This window comes from Ochotona princeps, chromosome 29, assembly GCF_030435755.1.
Source record: "Ochotona princeps isolate mOchPri1 chromosome 29, mOchPri1.hap1, whole genome shotgun sequence".
Classification (NCBI taxonomy): domain Eukaryota; kingdom Metazoa; phylum Chordata; class Mammalia; order Lagomorpha; family Ochotonidae; genus Ochotona; species Ochotona princeps.
Genome location: NC_080860.1, coordinates 15,949,383 through 15,968,502, shown reverse-complemented (window position 1 = coordinate 15,968,502; position 19,120 = coordinate 15,949,383). Strand labels below are relative to the sequence as shown.

At 58.9% G+C, this 19,120-nt stretch overlaps 2 protein-coding genes across 4 annotated transcripts in view; both read right to left on the bottom strand.

Moving 5' to 3' along the window:
* NF2 (NF2, moesin-ezrin-radixin like (MERLIN) tumor suppressor) overlaps positions 1-19,120 on the bottom strand; it is a 188,331-nt gene that overhangs the window by 69,456 nt on the left and 99,755 nt on the right. The window lies entirely within an intron of this gene.
* CABP7 (calcium binding protein 7) lies at positions 237-9,058 on the bottom strand. 2 transcript variants are annotated; one of them, XM_058656724.1, is made up of 6 exons: positions 8,543-9,058; positions 2,218-2,361; positions 1,572-1,684; positions 1,180-1,333; positions 902-1,025; positions 237-319 (listed from the first exon to the last, which is right to left on the bottom strand). In XM_058656724.1, exons 1-6 carry the CDS (start codon positions 8,649-8,651, stop codon positions 316-318), a joined length of 648 nt encoding a protein of 215 aa, XP_058512707.1. In that variant the 5' UTR covers positions 8,652-9,058; the 3' UTR covers positions 237-315. The 2 variants fall into 2 exon arrangements, with proteins under 2 accessions (XP_058512707.1, XP_004592024.1); XM_004591967.2 differs by having other exon boundaries at positions 243-1,025; positions 8,543-9,057.

Below are 19,120 nucleotides of genomic sequence, written 5' to 3'. Positions count from 1 at the left end.
GGGGTGGGGGATGGTGGGGAGGCACAGGAGCTGGGTCTCCAAACTTGAGGCATAAGGAAGTTGGGGGACCCAGACGGTAGGCTCTGGGTTTGGGCGAGGGGCCAGCTGAGCTGCTTGGCACTGAAAGGGCTGGGCTGTGCCAGTGCATCTACCAGGAGCCCTCCCAAGGTTCTCCCCTGGGCAGCATGGAGGTGCCACACAGGCTGCCAGCCAGTGGGTGATGGGACTCTGGGTGGCTGAAGGGATGTCCACTCCACACTGCTGAAGCAAGGACTGAGGTCCAGCCAGTCTCAGACTTCCTGGGCCTCCATCTCATCACCTGTGAAATGGGCAGGTATGGCCCAAGCAGACATGGGGAAGAGGAGGAGAAGGAAGGCTGCGTCTGGGTCTGAGGGCGGTCAGAGGAAGGGACCTAGGGCCTCGGGCCAACCTCAGGGCCTGGGACTAGGGTTAGCTGTGCAGCCCCAGGCAGACAGCTTCCTTCTCTAGGCACAGGGTACCCCATCTTGCCTAGAGGACCACAGCGATAACAAGGTCCCGGCGGGGGGTGGGGACAGGGAGCCACGGGCTAGTGTCCTGTCTAAAGCCCTCCCATTTCCCAGGAGCCCCTGAATAGCAGGAAGGGTTATCGCTACATACAGGCCCAGGGTGGGTGGGGACACAGGCAGGCTGTTGGGAAGCCCTCACAAGACCTTCCACAGCCAGACCATGGCTCCGTGCAAGGCCAATGAGGTGGAGGTCCTCCTCTTGACACCTGGGCCCTGAAGGGACACATGACAGGTGGCCCATGGTGGTGGTGGGCGGGGACCTGCCAAGGAGAGGGCTGCAGGTGATGGCGGTGGTGGGCATGGGTGGGCCCGGGCACCGCGTGCGCCAGGAGGGGCGCCCAGGCGGCACCTACTTCATGCCGCTGCGCAGCACTTGGTTGGCCGCAATGAGCATGACGCTGATGATGAAGGCGATGGCGAAGGCGCAGATCAGACTCTTGCGCACGCACGTCTGACGAATCTGCTGGTTGGAGCAGGCTGCGGCCACCGCCAGGGGGCACCAGGGAGCAGGGAGAAACACAAGGCCATGGTGACGCCAAGGACTTGTGAGCCGGCCTCTGGGGGACCCCCACTCCACCTCACCCCGGGGGGACACAGCTCCAGTCCCCACACAGGCTCCGGGGCCACTCACTCTCCACGTCCACGGGGCACTCCTCAGCCGTGCCCAGGTGGCTCTCCTCCTCGGTCATGATAATGTTCTCGATGTCCTTCATGGACAGGTGTTCGCAGAAGGTGTCATACAGCAGCCGCTTCAGCTCGTCGACCGTCAGCTTCTGCATGTCGCACTTGGGTGGGGCCAGAGGAGACACAGGGCTCCAGCCGCCACCACCACCACCCATGGCCGCCCCCGCACCCTCCAGCCTCAGGGGCCAGACCCACTTTCCCCCGACTCCCCAGGAAGCCCACAGCCCTACAGGAGGCCAGACATCCAGTAGAGAGGACCACACCGCCATGGTCGGGACCCCTGAAGGGCTCCACAGAGCACTCAGTCCTGAGGGCCAGGCAGCCCGCCGGGGCATATACCTTCCAGAAGACGGTGTCAAAGTCAGTGCCGTGGAACTTCTCTGGGATCCCTGACGTGGACAGCTTGGGTCCCAGGAGGGTCACAAACTCTTCAAAGTCCACTTGGCCATCACCTGTAGCAGATACAGGTCTCCTCAGTGGGTCACAGCCTAACCCTGCCTGGGCAGGCAGCGCCAGGCACTGAAGGGAGACTACTGAGCCTGGAGTTAAATTCCAAGATGCTGCTGACAACCCTGCCAGGAGAAGTGGAGGTGGTCCCTGAGCTGAAACTACCCATGGTGCCCCAGCTGCCTGATACACCTGTCTAGCCTGTCACACTCTGAATGGGGAGGGCACAGCTGGGGGGTCTAATGTTACTAATCTACTGAAGTAATTATTGGCAGCCGGCAGGGAGGCAGGGGGACAGTAATAATAACTTTGGTTAGAAGTAATTCCAGTACTGGTTACACTCAACTCTGCTTTTCTGGACACACAGAGGGAGCAGTTTCTGATCCACACCCTCTCTGATCTCCACTCTCCAGGCTGGGAGATAGAACCAGACCTGGCTGGCTGCAACCTGCCACTCAGGCTTTGGTGTGGACAGGGAACAGGCAGTCCCAGGGTCTAGGTGGCGGGCAGCGAAACTGAAGCAGGGTGCGGTGCTCACCGTCCATGTCCAGCCGTTGGATGATAACCTCCAGCTCCACCTCATTGGGCATGTAACCCAGGGAGCGCATGGCCGTGCCCAGCTCTTGCTTGGAGATGAAGCCATTGCCATCCCGGTCAAACACCTTGAAGGCCTCTCGGATCTCTGCAAGGGCGAAGCATAGCAGGCTGGGATGACACATCTCTTCCCCACAGCAGCCCCCTTGCCAGACCCAATCCTCAGCCCCTTCCCCTTCCTCCGGAAGACCTGGCATAGAGGGGGGGATGCGAAGGATGTACCCCTGGCTGAACTGAGCTGGCACCTGCCAAGGTATGCAAGGCCCCTTGCAGTGACCATCTTCCGGTCATTGGCTGCTGGCCTGCTCACAACGACCCCGTGTGGTTAGTTAGCCCTGAGCGCCAGCCGCCAGGAGAATGCCTGCCGGTGAATCCCCCACTGGAGCAGAGTGGCTGCTGGAGGCTTCCCTGTCGCCCCCGCTCCCTCCTCCATCCCCTCCCTCCCTCTCCTGAATCTCCCACCAAGGCACCTTCCCCCTCCAGCTCAGCCCCCTCATCCCCAGCCAACAGTCCCAGATGGGGTGGCCACAGGAGGAAGCAGCAGGCTGATGAACTGAGGGCTCAGCAGATGGGGGAAGATAGGGGTAAGGTGGAGAGACCCCACCAGATTCAGGAGGCATCAGATGTGGGGACTCCCCCCACCCACTGACACATCTTCCTAGAGAAGGGCAACTAAAGACTGAGGCCTGGAGTGGCCCTGGAGTGGGAACAGCAATGCGAGTAGTGGCAAGCAATCCAATGTATGACCTGGACCCAGTCTCAGTCTTACACACTATAGAATGGGTGGTCTGATATGGGGATAGCAATGTTTTTACCAAAGATGTCCAGAACCTGTTGGGCAGCCCCTGACTTTTCAATCCCATCCGTTTCTCAACTGCTGTCCCCAGGGGTTTTTCTCCTGGGGGGCGGGTAGTGGGGAACCTTAATCTACCAGCTCTAGCTGCCTGGTCGGGACAGGAGTGGTGTCTCCTGGCCTGGCAGGTACTGTTCCCCTAAAGGGAATCCTACATGCAGAGTCTCGCTCCATGTGTGTATATGTGTGTGTGTACTGTCCCATACCACAGGCCTTGAAACTGAGGCCCCAAGAGGCTGAGCAGCTGTTGTCTTAGATGATCTGTGAACCCCTGAACCTGCCCACAGGAGCCCATGCCCTGGCGCCAGACTCTGGACTCCATGGGATAAGGAAGCCCAGCCAAGCTGGCTGCCCCCAGCCCCAGGCTAGGACAGAGAGGGCAGTCGTGTGTCCCAGACCACACAGGAAGCAAGCTGACTCTGGCTGAGGTGCCAGCCCTCCATAGGTACTTCTTGTCTGACATACGTACCCATGCCTGCAGGCCACACTGGCTCGAAGACCGAGAGGGACAAGCTCATTGGTGTCTGTGGTTGCCTGTGCTCCTGGGTCCTCTTATCCTTCCCCAGCTGGCCCATACAAGGTCTGAGCTTCTGGGGTCTTAACCAGCGGCCCCACATAGCCAGTGCACCATACACATGTAGCACAAATACAACACACAGTACAACATACCCATGTACCATGTACACATGCACACCACAGCCACAGACTGCTAGAGCACCTCTCCCAAACTCCAGCCCGGCATGGGAGTTTAGGGAGACCTTCTCAGCATTGGGGGGCACCAGGACTGCTCCCCACTCGTCTTTGAACTTGCAACTCCTGTGCCTGGAAGTCACACCATAGTGAACTCTGACAGCTGCACCATGGCCTGGTACTTCTCGAGGTACTCCTGTCCCCGGCTGACCTTGGCCCTGCTCCAGGTCCCCACAGACCCTGCCTTCCTGGCGAGCTTGCACTGACCACACTGGCTGGGTGCTGTGGGAGCAGGGACTAGGGCAGTCTTATTCACGGCTGTGTCCCCATGACCTGGCACACAGCTGATCCCTCGGGCACAGCTCTTGGCTGAATTAATGATTAAGTGAATGAGTGAATGATTAAATGAATGAATGCCTGATGTGGGCAGCATAAAGAGAAGGAGCTGACCAGGTCACGTCTCACTCAGCTACCCTGAGCCCACCCAACAGACCCAGGGGAGGTTGCCTGCTGTCCCCTTCCCCACACCCACCTGCCCAAGAGGCCGCCCACAGAAGGGAAAAGACCAGGCAAAGGGGGGCTAGAGTCTGGTACCTTCCCTCTGGCTTCTGTCTGTGCAGAGGCCCACCTTGGGGTGAGGTACAAAGTCTTTAATGGAGAGGCTTTCCAGCTCCCCCTACCAGGAGAGGGACGTTTCCTGGGAGACCCTTCAGAAAGGCACTCAGCTAAAGGGTGGCCTGTGAAGGCAGGTAAATCTTGGTGTAAGGGAGCCAGTGAGGGGCCCTGAGGCAGCCCAGCAGGCCCACAGCCATTTCTTAGGCCAGGCCACCCTCCCAAAACCACCAGGTAAATCCATAGATCGTGACTTCCAACCATGCAGCCTTCCCCCCAACTCCATGTCAGTCTCACGCCCATGCCTGCCAATATGCCCGGGGTTCCAAGACCCGCCCATATCCCAGCCCCATGCTATCACCCGCCAGTCCGCCCATCAGTGCTGAGCGTGGGCCCCTCTATCTCAGCCAGGAAGGCATCCTGGAGCAGCACAGACCCAGGTTCAAATCCTAGCTCACCTCCATCCTGGTTGGGTGACCTTGGGCAGGTGTTGGCTCACCTGCGCGATGGGGAACTGGTGGGGAATAGGGGATACTCCTGGGATGATGAAGCAAGAATGGCAGGCGAGTGTTTGGCTGTGCCTGGCTCAGGGGTAGATGCTGTAAATCAGAATGGCCCAGATAGCAGAGCCGGAAGGAGAGGGAGGACCAAGTGAACCTGGGCCACCATGCTGGCCTGCCTACTGTCTGGGTCTGGGCCCAGACCAGAGCCCAGGGACTTCCATGCTAGCTGTGTGGTCCAGTTAAAGGATCCTTTCTGAGCCTCAGAGGCCTCATCTGTGAAATGGGTGGGGGTGAGACTGCTGCCCAGTGCCCCACCCTGGTGTCTGCAGGGGAACTGCCTGGGTGAGGTGGGCATCACAGCTTGCCATCACGGTTGTGCCATGAGCACAGCAGGGTTTGTTTCCCCGTAAGCTCCATCCCTTCTATGGGGGAGGCCGACGGCAGGTAGACTTGCTCAGTTTTGGCGTGGGAACGTCTGGTCCCAGAACAGACTGGCAGAGCCCCTAGGCTTCCAGGGATGATGATGCTGTCCCCTGAACACTAACACTCTGTACCCCTCCCCCTCCAACCTGTGAGGCTCCATCAGGACCCAGATCCCCAGCAGGCCCCAGAGGAGAGCCAAACTCAGGAAGCCAGGGATGGCATTGGCTGGAGGTCTCCATAGGGGCACCACCCGTGCCCCACTACCCTGACCTTCCATGGAGGAGGCTGAGGGGCTCACTGGACAGAAGGCCAGGAAGGGTGACCCCCTGACCTCCACTGCCGGAAACATTCCCCAACCACCAGGCCACTCTCAACATGGGCTCCATGGTCTGCCCTGGGCGCAGGCCCAGCATCAGCCCCAGGTCCCCACTTGCCTCACTGTCTGCCTCCTTTCTCAGACCAGAAAGCCAGTGGCCCACATCCCAACAGTCCACAGGGGCCTCCGCTGTGCCTGTTGGTAGGGGGTGGCACAGACTGGCCTCTCCCTCATACAGGGCCATGGGATGCTCAGACTAGATCTGTCCAGAACCACGTCTGGACGCTGTCCACTGCCACTCAGGCCCCTTCTGCCAAGACCCTGTGTCTGCCGCAGCACTGCCGGGCCCTTCCTACTGCAGCCTTCCCCCTCCTCTTGGGCTTCTGCCACTGCTACACCAGGCCCATCCTCCCCCACCACAGCCACACCCCCTTCTGTCCACCTCCATCACCAGTAGCCCTGCCTAGGACAATGCCAAGCTCCCCTTCTACAGACGGGGAAACCAAGGCCCCAAGAGGCAAGCGGCTGACCAAGGTCACTCCACAAGCACATGGTGTAGATTCGAACCCAGAGCTGCCTGGCTGGGAAGCCTTCTTAAGCCCAAACTCCGCACCTCCCAACCACATCCTCTGCCCATCCCTGAAATCAGACTGATGCCCCTCTGGCTCCGGGTAGGCTGCAGGCAGGCAGGCAGGCAGGCATTGTCTGCAGTGTTGCATCGTCCACGCCACTGGCACCCTCTTCCATCCCCGCAAGGGGCCTGGGTCTTACACAGACAGACTACCTTGGGCAGGAGCACAGAGGGGCCAGGTGGGGTGCAGGGGACAGAGGGAGGATCTGAGCCAGGGACAGTCACTCTCTCCATGGAGCTTTGGCCTCTGAGGACACTGCAGGTGTCTGGGGTCTGCAAGGTTTGGGGTTGGGGTAGACACTTGCAGCCACAATAAATGTGCTTACCAGGGGCAATTCCTGCCTCAGTCTGCAACTGTGCATCAATCAGGAGTTGGGTTGGGGCCACTCAGGTACATGCCTGCTCCATGATCCCCACCTGCCCACCCCAGGGAGGGCCCTGCCCTTCAGATGCCCGCTGCGCTGGTGGACTAACACCGCTGGGTTCCTGCCAGCTGGTTGGCTGGGCGGCCCAAGGGGAGGCTGCAGCCTCCTTGCCCAAGCCCTGCCCTGCTCTCCCTCCCTGCACCACAGCGTCTTGCTTCCTCAGGTGGGCACACCAGGACCTGGTGACTGGGAGATGGGGTGCCAGGAGCAAAGGGGAGAAGCAGACACGTTAGTCCTTGCCTGTGTGACCAGCTGGAAGGGACGACTGAGGTCTCTAGAGGGGGAGACGGGCAGAGCAATCTGAGGAGGCCCAGAGGTGGTAAGAGGGGCTGGAGGGGGCAGGTGGTCTTTACCCCAACCCCTGCCCCACTCAGTCACTGTTAAACTCCCTCCTCACCCAGGCCCTAGAGGAGGCTCTGCCCCCAGACAGTGGGACCCCGGCTTTGAGGGGTGAACAGTGAGGTCAGACTAGATGCACCAGCACCCATCTGTCTGTCCTACCCACGTCAGAGCCCAGACCTGGCCTTCCGGAAACTGGGGGCTCATTCGAGCGTGGGAGTGGAGTAGGTGTCTTACTGCCTATCCTACCCTGTATCCCTCCCCCCACCCCCGCCATCTTCCCCGTGGCTCAGAGCCCCCCACCTGCACCAGGGGGATGGAGCTGTACTTCTCTATACACAAACTCCCACTCTCACCCTTGGCTGTGTTGGTCTCTCAGCTGTCCCCACACATCCCAGCAAGCCCTCAGGGACTCCAAGCACCTAGAGAGGACCATCTGGGGGAGATTACAACCCTCTCCCCCAAGCACATCCCAAGAAGCCCCAACTCCATCCACATAGGACCCCAGGAGGTCTGAGGGGTGTGTGGGGGGAGGGGGGACTAGAGCCTCTCCCCTTCCCCAAGCCCAGCATGGAAGGAGCTGGGCAGGCCGTAGGGGTCTGGCTGCTGCCCAGCTTACTCCGTGCGCTGACTCCAGCCCCTGCACTGGGCCCTGACCTCTCCCAGCCAAGTACTCCCCTCCCCATTGCTTTCAGGAGGCCAGGGAACTGGGCCCGGGGAGGGTGTCGGGGATGCCGATTTAGGTCTGGCCTCCCTGCCTTTCCCCGGGTAGGCTTGGCTATTGCGACCAAGCCGCCCAACCTGGCCACTTGTTGTCGCCACCATCTCCCCAGCCGCCTTCCGGGCGCGCTGGGCCGGGGGTCCCCAGCAGGGCTGCGGGGAAGGGGTGAGGGGTGCAGGTGGAGATGGGGTAGGGGGGAAGAAGCGGCCCCGCAGTGTGCAAGAGCGGGGCAGTCGCCCTCTCCCCTTCTCCAGCTACCCAAGCAGATTGCATTCTGAAAGCTACACGAACGGAATGTCAATGCGAGCGCAGAGCCGCGGGCGGGCGCGTTGCGAAGGGGTTCATCAGGATGCGGGTGCTCCGCGCCCCCTCCCTCCCCGCGGGCTCGGGGGGCGCAGCTCGGACCCCCCCACCCCAGTACACCGCGGTGCCGCACACCGGCAGCGCGGGTGGCGCGGCCCCGTGACCCCGATGCGGGGCCCGGCAAGTTTCCGCAGCGCTGGGGGGCCACGCGGACAGGGGTGGAAGGGCCATCGCTCTGCCTCGGCGACAGCCCCCCGCCCAGCCGCTGCGCCCAAGGGGTGCGGGTTGGTCCTGCCTCCCCGTGCGCGCAGCTGCTCGCCTGGAGGGCAGCCCACCTGGCAGCCGGCACTTGCGGACCAATCCCATGCCCCCCCCCGCGCCCCTACCCTGCGCGGCACCTGGGCGCACAGGTAGGAAGAGGACAAGCGGGCAGGGGGTCCCGCGGGCACTCACCCTCCAGCTCATCTTCGGGGATATCCACCGGGCGTTGCTCCGACAGCAGGTTAGGCACGGTGTAGATGCCCCGGTACATCAACGCCGCCGTCACCGGGTGGAACGGCATCTTGGCGGCTCCGTGCCCGCCCGCCCGCCGCAAACTTTGAGGCCGGGGCTCATGGGCCGCCGGCGGCCCCGGGGGCGGCTGGAGCGGGCGGAGCGCGCGGCTGCGGAGGGTGGCGGCAGCGGCGAATGCGAGGCGGGGGGTGCCCCTCCGGGGGGACCTAGCGCCCCCGCGCCCCGGGCCACCCGGCCATGCCGCCCCCCGTCCCTCGTCGGGCTCCCGGCCGGAGCCCCCGCAGGGGCGGCGGCAGCGGTGCCGCGAGGGCCTCTCCGCTCTGACCGCCGCGCGTTGCGCCCGCCGCGCCCGTTCCTCGGTGCCCCGCGCGCGGCGCTTGCCGCTCGCTCGTCCGCTCGCTGGCGCGGCCGCCCGGCCCGCCGCTCCGGCTCTAAGCCGCCGCTCCGGCTCGCTCGCTTGCTCGCTCTGTGCCGCGCTGGCTGCGCTCCCCGCCTCCCCCGCCCGCCCCCTCCGCGTCCTCCCACCCCCACCCGCCCGCCCCTTCGCGCCGCCGGCCCCTGAGCGGCCGCCGGGAGTCCGCCGGGGCTGCTTCTCCCCCTTTGGCCCTGGGTTTCCCTTTTCCCGTTGCGTCTCTCCCCACCCCAAGTCCGCAGCCCCAGTAGATTAGGGTGGGGATGGGTTGGGGGTGGGGCTGGTCCCTGCTAACCCCGGGACCCGCCTCTTCCCCCAACCCTAGGTTATCCCCACCAGGAGCCAAGAGCTCGACTCAAAGTGGTGACCTTTGGCCCCAGGAGTCTGGGTTGACCAGAAGCATCACCGTGTTGGTGGTGCCGAGAGGAGTTCCAAGTTGGGAAAACTGAGGCTGAGAAAGGACGTTGGCCAAGGTCATAGAGGCAGAAGTACTAAGTTGAGCTGGGGTTGGCCCTCCAGGGCTGAACTTGGACTCCCCTAGTTGGGCTCCAGACCTGGAACTTTCCCAAGCCCCTGGCATTGCAGAGAGGAGGAGACCAGGGTCTCTGGCAGCCCAGAGGGCGGTGAGGAGCAGAGACAAGAAAGGCAACTGTGGGGCTGGGGCTGAGGGAGGACCTGGAGCTCCTAGACAGCGGCCCGAGATGGTCTATGCGTGGGCTTCCCCAGGCTGAGCTAAGGGGCCAGGTGTTTAAGGGAACAGCAGGTGTGCATGTGTTGGCTGAGCGGCAAGTGTTTTGCATTCATCTGCTGGGGGCCCGCGTGGATGTGCAGATGCCTGTGCGTGTGCATGGTGTTTGAGTACCAAAGAGGAGGGGTAAAGGGGCATAGACCTCCCACTGGGAGTATCCCCTCCCACCCCTGCACACACATCAGAATATGGGCAGTGGGGGGGGTGACTTTCTGGGCTAGACATGATCCCAGCTCTGGGTACCACCCATGGAGCCTCTGTTTGGAACCACCTCCCTGTCCTCTTGGGTCCAATCAGCTTGCAGCCCCCAGCAGGAGCGCTTGATTGCCAGGGCCCTGCCCAGGCACTGCCCTTTCCAAGCTGATTACAGTATTTTTTTTTTCTCTCTCGTTGTTTCTGCTTTTGTCGCTGATTAATTGCAGCCCTTTCCCTCGTCAGGGCCTGAGGCGGAGGGAGCCTCTGTGAGAGACACCAGGCCTGGGCCCCAGCCCTTCATGGACACAGCTCTCAAGGGAGCTCCTGGTGGCATCTCCCAGCTGCAGAGAAGTTGGCAAAGACCCCACCCCAGCTGTCATCTGTCTGTCTCCCTGGGGCTTCTGTGGACCAGCTTGCTGCCTGCGAGGACCTGGGGCTGGGAGGATAAGACGCCCCAGGAACGTCCCCATGTCGTGGCTCTCCTTGTCCCCCTATTTTATTGCCTGCACTCCTACTGGCAAAACTGAATGCTTGGAGCTCACTTGGGCTTCTCAGTGGAGGAGAGGAAGCAGGGAGAAAGAAGCCTAGTCCTTGCGACCAGGCTCCTGCACCTGCTACATCCTCACTGTCATGGGACCCTAGTCACATCCCTTCAGTTTTGGGGGACTCAGTTTGCCCATCTGTGAAGTGACGGTGGCAGTGCCAACTTCCCAAGCCCTCAGAACATGGAGCATAAGATCCTGACATATTCATTTCTCAGCATCTCTTGGGAAAGTCCTACTAGCATGAAAATCCCCTCACCTTCCAGGAATGTGAATTAATGAAAACATCCAGTACTGATGGAGGATGAGGGTGTGAACTCCAGCAGTGGGAGCTTTGCCCTCTGACACCTGCTGAGTGCCCAGGCTGCACCGGGCCGACCAGTTCTTCCACTAGGATTCCTGGACTGAGGGAGGGTGGACTGCAACCACTGGCCCCATAGAGAGGGCAGTTCCCAGCCTCACTGCTCAAGTGAGGAGTTATCAAAGGAAAGAAGCAAAGGGGCCAGCATGGTGGCATAGCAAGTGAGGCTTCGTGTCCTGACTGCTCCACTTGCTATCCAACTCTCTTGCTAGCAGCCTGGGAAAAGCAGCAGAGAATGGTCCAAGTGTTTGTTCCCAGCCCTGCTGCCCACATGGGAGCCCATGGAGGAAGCTCCTGGCTCCTGGACTTTTCACCTGCGCCAGCACTGGTGGAGTGAACCAGCAGGTTGAGGATCTCTCTCTCTCTCTGGGTAACTCTTGACTTTCAAATAAGTAAATCTTTATAAAAAATACAACAATAAATAACAAGGCAGAAGTAGCCCTTCAGTTAATCAAGCACAAATCATGTTGGGCCTCCTAACCCAGCCCAGCTCTGTTTGTGCTGGTATGGACACGGGTGTCTGTAAAATCACAGTTGTTCCCTCTCAGGACATGGCCTTGATCTGGATCCAGAGGGTCAGACAGCTGACCATAGTGCTGCTGAGGCAACCTCCTTCCAGCCCTGAGGGGTAGGTTCTACAGGGATGATCACCCCATGGTTGTGGGGCACCTCACTGTTTGGGCCAGCCCTGTTTACCCCTGGTGACCCAGATGGGTTCCTGAGCTCTCACCCGGTGCAGAAGGCCCCAGCCCAGAGTGTTGGCTTTCCACCTGGCCAGGGTGCTGCTGACCACAGTAAACTTCCACCTGCCATGGGCTGCACCTGCTCACCTTCTCTACCTGCGCCACAGCTCGGCAGGGCATGTGATACCTTGAGGACAGGATGGCAGCAGAGGACACCCTGCTCTGGGAGCTGAAGTTGGGTAGTGCAGCTCTGCAAAAGCAGGGCTGGGGGGTTGGCACCCAGGAACTCCAGGAGCCAGGCTCTGTGCCAAATAGATGTCCCAGGTTCAGCTGGAGCCACTGCTGGCCACACTGCGCCTCCACCTGCTGTGTACTTAGGTTCACTGGGCACCTCCCAGGTGCTGGACCTTATGCCACTCTGGGCTGAGAGGTGGAGCAGGGCAAGCCCCTAGAGGAATAGGTAGGCTCTGCATTGACACTGCCTGGTGCTGGGAACATGGCAGCTCTTTTACCAGTTAGGGCAGGTTCAGGGGAGGAGCCAGTATGGGTCTGCGCCCACTCCTAAGTCTGGAGGAGAGCATGGTTGGGATCTGTGTATCCCCCACCCCGGGCATAGCACTGGGCTTAGGGAAATAAACATCTACTGAGTGAATGAATGAATGGGAGAATAAATGAACAAACAAACGCTTCCTCGCCTGCTCATCCACCCCAGCCTTTGGCATGGCAGCCCCATCCCCTCTCATCCCCCACATCATGGGGGAGCAGATGGTGTGAGCACGGGGTGAGATTCATGTCTGTCGCTCCCCCTGCATCTGGAGAAGGTGTTGCCGCCTTCACGCTCTACTCCACGGGGAGCCTCCTGGGGAAATGTGTGGATCTTGGGTTTTCCCCCCCAGGAGGGTTATCCACAGACTGCTCAGCTCAGAGGAGCTGGTGACCCTGGGAGAGGTGACCACTAAAGCCTGTGACTTTGAGAAGCCAGGGGAGAGGACACTGGATCCTTTCCTACAGAGAGCAGCATAGTCTGCACCAGTGTCTTCTCACGCCCCCTCGGGTTCAGCACCATGGAGAGCTCCTGGCACAGCCCAGGGTCTTCTCCCCTCCCCACCCCCCACCCCCGGCCCCAGAGTGTAGGGTGAAGTGTAGCCTGGCAGGGTTATCAGTGCACCAGGTTCAAGGTCATGCTGAGACTGCTGACCACAGCCCTGCCTGAGCCAGGCGACTCTGCTAGGAGAGTCGGTAAGGCAAAGTGAACCAGTATAGGTGGTAGGGAGCTGTGTCCAGGGAGGGCAAGAAGTTCTGGCCTCTGCTCCTGGGCTGGGAATAATATTGTTCCAAGAACTCAATGGGGACAGCATCTGGAGGTGAATAAAACATTCACTGTCCGGGCAAACTCAACACAGTCACTTGATGAATAATGGAATTTATAGATTGGTAGTTGTAGATCGGGCCGGAAGGTGGTGTGGGTCAGAACCCGGAGGTCCCTTGCTACTTAGATCCTATGCTGCCACAGCTCTCGGGTGCCCTGCCCTCAAGGGTGATGGGAGTAGACCAGCCAGTAGAGGTCAGGCTCTGAGGGAGTCTGGAGTGAGTCTGTTGAAACTTCAGGAGTCCAGTGTGGTCATTGCTCTGTCCAGTGGGGTTGATGGTGTCACCACAAGACCCTGCCAAGATGACAATGGAGATGGGGCTTTGATCTTTCCAGCCACTTTCCCTGTCTCTCAGACTCCTCCAGGACTCAGGAGAGGCCTTCCCTGCTTGCTCTGGGTCCAGCTGGAAGGTAGTGGGGGACATGGTCACAGGAAAAAGAAAGTTCTAGCCCTCAGGAAAAAAAAAAACTGGAGTTGGCACTGTGTCTTAGCATGCTAAGCCTCCTTCTGCAGTACAGCATCCATATGGGCACTGGTTCTAGTCCCGGCTGCTCCATGTCTGATCCAGCTCCATGCTGATGGCTTGGGAAAGCAGCAAACAATGGTTTCAAGTCTTTAGGACCCTGCACCCATGTGGGAGACCTGGAGGAAGTTCCTGGCTTTCAGCTTTAGACTTGCTTAGCTGTGGTTGTTGCAATCATTTGGGGAGTGAGCCAGCAGATGGAAGATATATCTTAAAACAAACGAACATAAGACAAACCTGGCCCACCCAGCAGCCCTCACTCTAGGCAGTCTGATCTGAGTTGGGCCTGGGCCAGGGTTTTTTAACCCTTTTATTTACTTAAGAGAAAAGATCTTCATTCTATTGATTCACTCTCCAAATGCCCACAACAGCCTGGGCTGGGCCAGGCCAAAGCCAGGAGCCAGGAACTCCATGTGAGTCTCCCTCATGGAAGATAGGGATCAAGTGCTTGGACCACTACCTGCTCCTCCCCAGGATGCACAATAGCAGAAAGCAGGGACTTGACCCACAGTGTATGGGATTCAGGCAACCCAGACAGCAGCATCTTAACACCTTCACCAGATGCCTACCCCAAGACAATATTTAAAAGCTTTCTGGGGACCCAGTGCAGTAGCCTAGTGGCGGTTAAAGTCCTCGCCTTGCATATACCAGGATCCTATATGGGTGCCTGTTCTAATCCCGGTGGACCCACTTCTCATCCAGCTACCTGCTTGTGGCTTGGGAAAGCCTTGGGATCCTGCACCTGCGTGGGAGACCTGGAGGAAGCTCCTGGCTCCTGACTTCGGATCGGTTCAGCTCCAGCAGTTGCAGCCACTTGGGGAGTAAACCAGCGGACAGAAGATCTTTCTCTCTGTCTCTCCTTCTCTCTGTGTATCTGCCTTTCCAATAAAAATAAAATAAAAGATTTATTTTATTTTTATTGGAAAGGCAGATACACAGAGAGAAGGAGAGACAGACAGAAGATCTTCCGTCTGATGGTTCACTCCCCAAGTGACCGCAATGGCTGGAGCTAAGCAAATCTGAAGCCAGGAGTTCTTCCGGGTCTCCCACGCGGGTGCAGGGTCCCAAGGCTTTGGGCCATTCTCGACTGCCTTCCTAGGCCACAAGCAGGGAGCTGGATGGGAAGCAGGCCGCTGGGATTAGAATCGGCGACCATATAGGATCCCGGCACGTGCAAGGCAAGAACTTTAGCCCCTAAGCCATTGTGCCGGGCCCTAAATGAATCCTTTTTAAAAAAAGAAAAGCGGGCTAGGCAGCGTGGCCTAGTGGCTAAGGTCCTCGCCTTGATCCCATATGCTGCTGGTTCTAATCCCGGCAGCTCCACTTCCTCTCTGTCTCTCCTCCTCTCAGTATATCTGACTTTGTAATAAAAATAAAATAAATCTAAAAAAAAAAAAAAAAAAGCTTTCTGGGTAGGAATGCGGGGGTGGGGAGGGGCATTGGGCATCATGGTGAAGATGCCACATGGACAGTGGCCCCCGTCCCACTCCAGAATGCCTGTGCTGGAGTCCTGGCTCCTCCCCCTGACTCCAGCCTCCTGCGTGGGAGACAGCAGTGCTGCCTCGGTTCCTGCCACCCACGTGGGACACCTGGGTTGACCAGTGTGGCTGTTAACAAGCATGTAGGGAATGGGCCAGTGAATGGACGATCTATGTCTCTCTGCCTTTCAAACATCAATCAATAAATAAAACAAAGTGGGGCCAGTGCAACAACTCAACTAGCTAATCTTCCTTTCACCTCTAAGCACCAGGATACAGTATAGATGCAGGTTTGTGTCCTGACTGCTCCACTTCCCATCCAGCTCCCTGCTTGTGGCCTGAGAAAGCAGTGGAGGGCGGCTCAAGTCCTTGGGACCCTGTACCCGTGTAGGAGACCTGGAAGAAGCTCCTGGCTTCTGATTTTGGATTGGTTCAGCTCCAGCTGATGCAGCCACTTGTGGAAGAAAACAGTGGATGGAAGATCTTTGTCTCTCCTTCTTTCTGTAAATCTGCCTTTCTAACAACAATAAATCTTAAAAAAGCAGTAGGCAACAGTTGGGATTCCTGTCTCTGATGCCCTCAGGGCCTCAATCTCCCCCTCTGGGGAATGGGAGCCCCTTGCTAAATCCAGTCTGGGCTCCTGGGATTGAGAGAGGGGCCAGCAGTGCCGTCTGCCCCGCCCTTGCTGCAGGCCCTCCTGCCTGAATGACAGCTGGTGGGAGACGAGGCGTGAGGTGTCTCCTAATTGCTCTGGGTGCCCCAGTTCCCAGCCTCAGTCTGTTGCCTCTGATGAGACACTGTACCGCCTGCTTCCGGCCGTCCTAAAGCGGTGGCTGGCGGGAGCTACCGCTGCAGCCTCCAGACTGAGGCTGGGCCCCTGTCCCCTGCTCTCCATGTGACCCGGAGGGAGAAACGTGCACCTGTCTCTAGGGGTTGAGATATGCAGAGCCGCGAAGGGGGCTCTGTAGCTTCAGCCAGCGCTCCCCACTCACCTATGAGGGACAGGTTTGCTGTGTGGGCTCAAAGCCCAGGCAGGGCAGTGGGAAGTGCAGGATGCGGCCTCCCAGGTACTTTCGTGGGATGATTAAGTTGTTCTCTGGGCTTCTGGCACCTGCTGCCCTGTGCCTGCGCTTGCATACCTCTGCAGATGGAGAGCTCACCCCTGCAGAAACAGTCATGAGCACCTGCTCAGTCTCTGGCTCTGCCTTTGTGCTCATAGATCCCCTCTGCATAGAGACAAAGTCTTAAAGGGCTCCTGAAGAAGCACCTGTATGCATGTCACACAGGAGAGTGATGGGAGGCTAAGGTACCACTGCACCAGGGAACGTATGTGGTGCCTGAGAACAGGGGCCGGGGTGAGACCTGGTAGAGGAATGGAGGCCAGACTTTTGAGCACTCTCCTCCTCCTGTCCTAAGACTCAGCTGCTGAGGTGATCCTGGGACACTGAACAGGTGGCTTTTGTTCCTGGAGAACATGGGAAAAACCCAGCCTGCAGGGAGGAGCTGGAATGGAAAGACCCTACAGCTTCCACTAACACCAGTTCTAAAGGGACCTGGGCTGTGATCCTTGGGGCTCCTGAGTTGAGAAGTGCTGGATGGGGGTGGGGGTTGTCCAAGGACCCAGGAGCAGTGGACCGACCCAGGGACTTCCTCCAGGGCTGAGCTAGGTCCAAGATCCCTGGGAGTGGAGACCGGCAGCCCAAGAGTGTGCTAATAGGTCCCTGGACCCTCCATGCCCCCACTGTGTTGAGCCCAAGGGATGGTGAAATCGACAGCAGTTTAATTGGTAATTTTAATCCTGGACAAAGCAATAGTGGCGTCACTAATTGGATTGTTAGATTTGTGCTTTATGGCTATGTAACTAGAGGAGCTGTGGGGATCTCAGGGTGAACTGGGGAGCTGGGTGGAGCAAGTGGGAGCAGGCAGGGCCCCTCCCAAGTAGGGTCACTGTGAGTGGAGCCTCCTGTTTCAAGTTCTGGGATCCCTGGTTGGTGGGCAGCTGGCTAAGAGAGGGAGACCTGGTCAGGGCTCTCCATTGCATCCCCTTGGCCCAGAGCCCTAGCCCCATGCTGGCAGGAGGGCTTGGGAGAACAGAAGAGGACCCCAAAGCTCATGGTCCAGTCCCTGCAGAACCAGGAGGGAAGGGATCCCCAAGGGCATCCTCTCCTCCCCCACTGCCACAACGTGTGCCTCCATGGGTCCATGTGCACCAGGTCCCTGCTTCAAGGGCAGAACCACAGCCTGTGCCCTTGACCTGACTCCCTACCCAGAACTCGGGGTAACCATAGAGAGTGTCCTCATTTTAGAACAGGAAGGGCTGTGGGGTCCTTTCCTTTGATCATTTCTCAGGAGGGAAACTGAGGCAAGGATGGGGGGCATCCTTGCTGACATGTGTGTGTCCTCACTGGTCCTGACCACCCATTCTGGCACACATGCGCGCACACGTGCACACACACACACACATGCCACCATGAATCAGCAGCTATCCCCCACACTCCCTCCCCAGCCCCAAGTGTGCAGGGCAGACTTGTGAAGGGGATGGGCAGGGCAGAGTTTGCTCTGCAGCTGGGGTACAGTGGTGGCCAAGTGGAGTGAAGCTGTAGCTTAGGTGGCCGGCATCCCCTATCAGAACACTGGTTTGAATCCTGGATGCTCCACTTCTGATCTCGCTCCCTGCTAATGCAACAGAGGGTAGCTCCAGTGCCCAGACCTCTGCCACCCACATAGGAGAATCTGATAGGAGTTCTGGCCTCCTGGTTCTGGCCTGGCCCAGCCTCAACTGTTGCAGGCATTTGGAAGATGAAAGATCTCTCTGTCTTTTTCTTTTGTGTCTATCATTCTGTCTTTCAAATAAATTTTATTTTAGGGCCCAGCACGGTAGCCTAGTGGTTAAAGTCCTCACCTTGCATGCTCAGGATCCCATATGAGCACCAGTTAGTATCCCAGCTGCTCCACCTCCCATCCAGCTCCCTTCTCATGGCCTGGGAAAGCAGTGGAGGACAGCCCAAAGCCTTGGGACCCTGTACCCGCATGAGGGACACAGAAGAAGCTCCTGGCTTCTGACTTCGGATTGGCTCAGCTCCGACTGTTGTGGCTACTTGGTGAGTGAATCAGCAGATGGGAGATCTGTCTGTCTCTCCTTCTCTCTATAAATCTGCTAATGGTTGAGGCCAGACACATGCTTGCCTCAGGGCCTTTTTGGACTTGCTGGGACCTCCAGCACGAACATCTTCCTGCCCAGAAATATTGGCAACCCTTACCAGTCTTTACTCAGAAGTTGTCTCCTCTGGGCCAGTACCAGGACGAGGATGGGATGCTGATGTGTCCTGGCTGCTCCACTTCCAAACCACCTCCCTGCTAAGAAGCTTCAGGCTTCGGACTGGCCCAGCTCTGGCTGTTGTGGCTGTCTAGAGAGGGAACCAGCAGCTCGGTAGGGAGACAGCATCCCAGCCACCTTCATCAGCCAATTGCGTGGTGAGGTAGAGGGTAGAACTCTGAAATCCTGCCAAGTGTTGCTGACTCCGACTCCTCCATCACCCTGCACCTTTCCCTGGCCACCAGCTACACTTGCTTCGGCCAGGTCACGTTGAGGTCCCCATCCACTGTGGGCTCTGGAGGGAACCCAACTCCCTATTCACAGGCAGGGCTTTGTCTGCAATGCCACCATCACCATTTCAGGCTCTAGTCTGAGCCCAATCACACCCCTGCCCACCCTCCTGGCCTGCTGGCCTTGGTGTGGCCAGGTGATGTATGGCACAGTAGTCCTGCCAGGAAGCGAAGACGACAACGGTCATGACAACGGCAGATGGATGGGCAGGGCTGGGGGTGGGGTGGGCTCAAAGCCAGGAGTGTTGAGCAGGGAGCAGGGGGGTGGGGAAATGCCTGGCTCAGCAGAGAGCAGTTCCAGGAAGACACTGCCTGGACCCAGGACAAGGTGGGCGCGCTTCCAGGGCCAAGTCCCTTGTGGGTGGCAGGAGTGCCAGAGCCCTCAGGCCCTACTGGCCCCCTCCAGACATCAGGAAATAACATTCCTGGAACCTAGCTCCTAGGTTCCGGGCTGCTCTGAGCCCAGAGCTGCCACCCTAGAGGCCTGTCCCTGGACCTTGCTGCCCCCCTCCCCTCAATATGGCCTGAGAATTACAGCCCAGACAAGGACAACAAACCTTAAGAGAATTCTCAGCTGGGCCTTCCTCCCGTTTTCCAGGT

What these genes read in the sequence shown, in the direction of transcription:
- CABP7 (XM_058656724.1), bottom strand. Translation starts at nt 8,651, where the DNA reads ATGCCGTTCCACCCGGTGACGGCGGCGTTGATGTACCGGGGCATCTAC. An exon ending in CCAACGGCTGGACATGGACG is followed by an intron (nt 1,685 to 2,217) that starts GTGAGCACCGCA and finishes TATCTGCTACAG; the next exon opens with GTGATGGCCAAGTGGACTTT. An exon ending in TTGACACCGTCTTCTGGAAG is followed by an intron (nt 1,334 to 1,571) that starts GTATATGCCCCG and finishes GCCCCACCCAAG; the next exon opens with TGCGACATGCAGAAGCTGAC.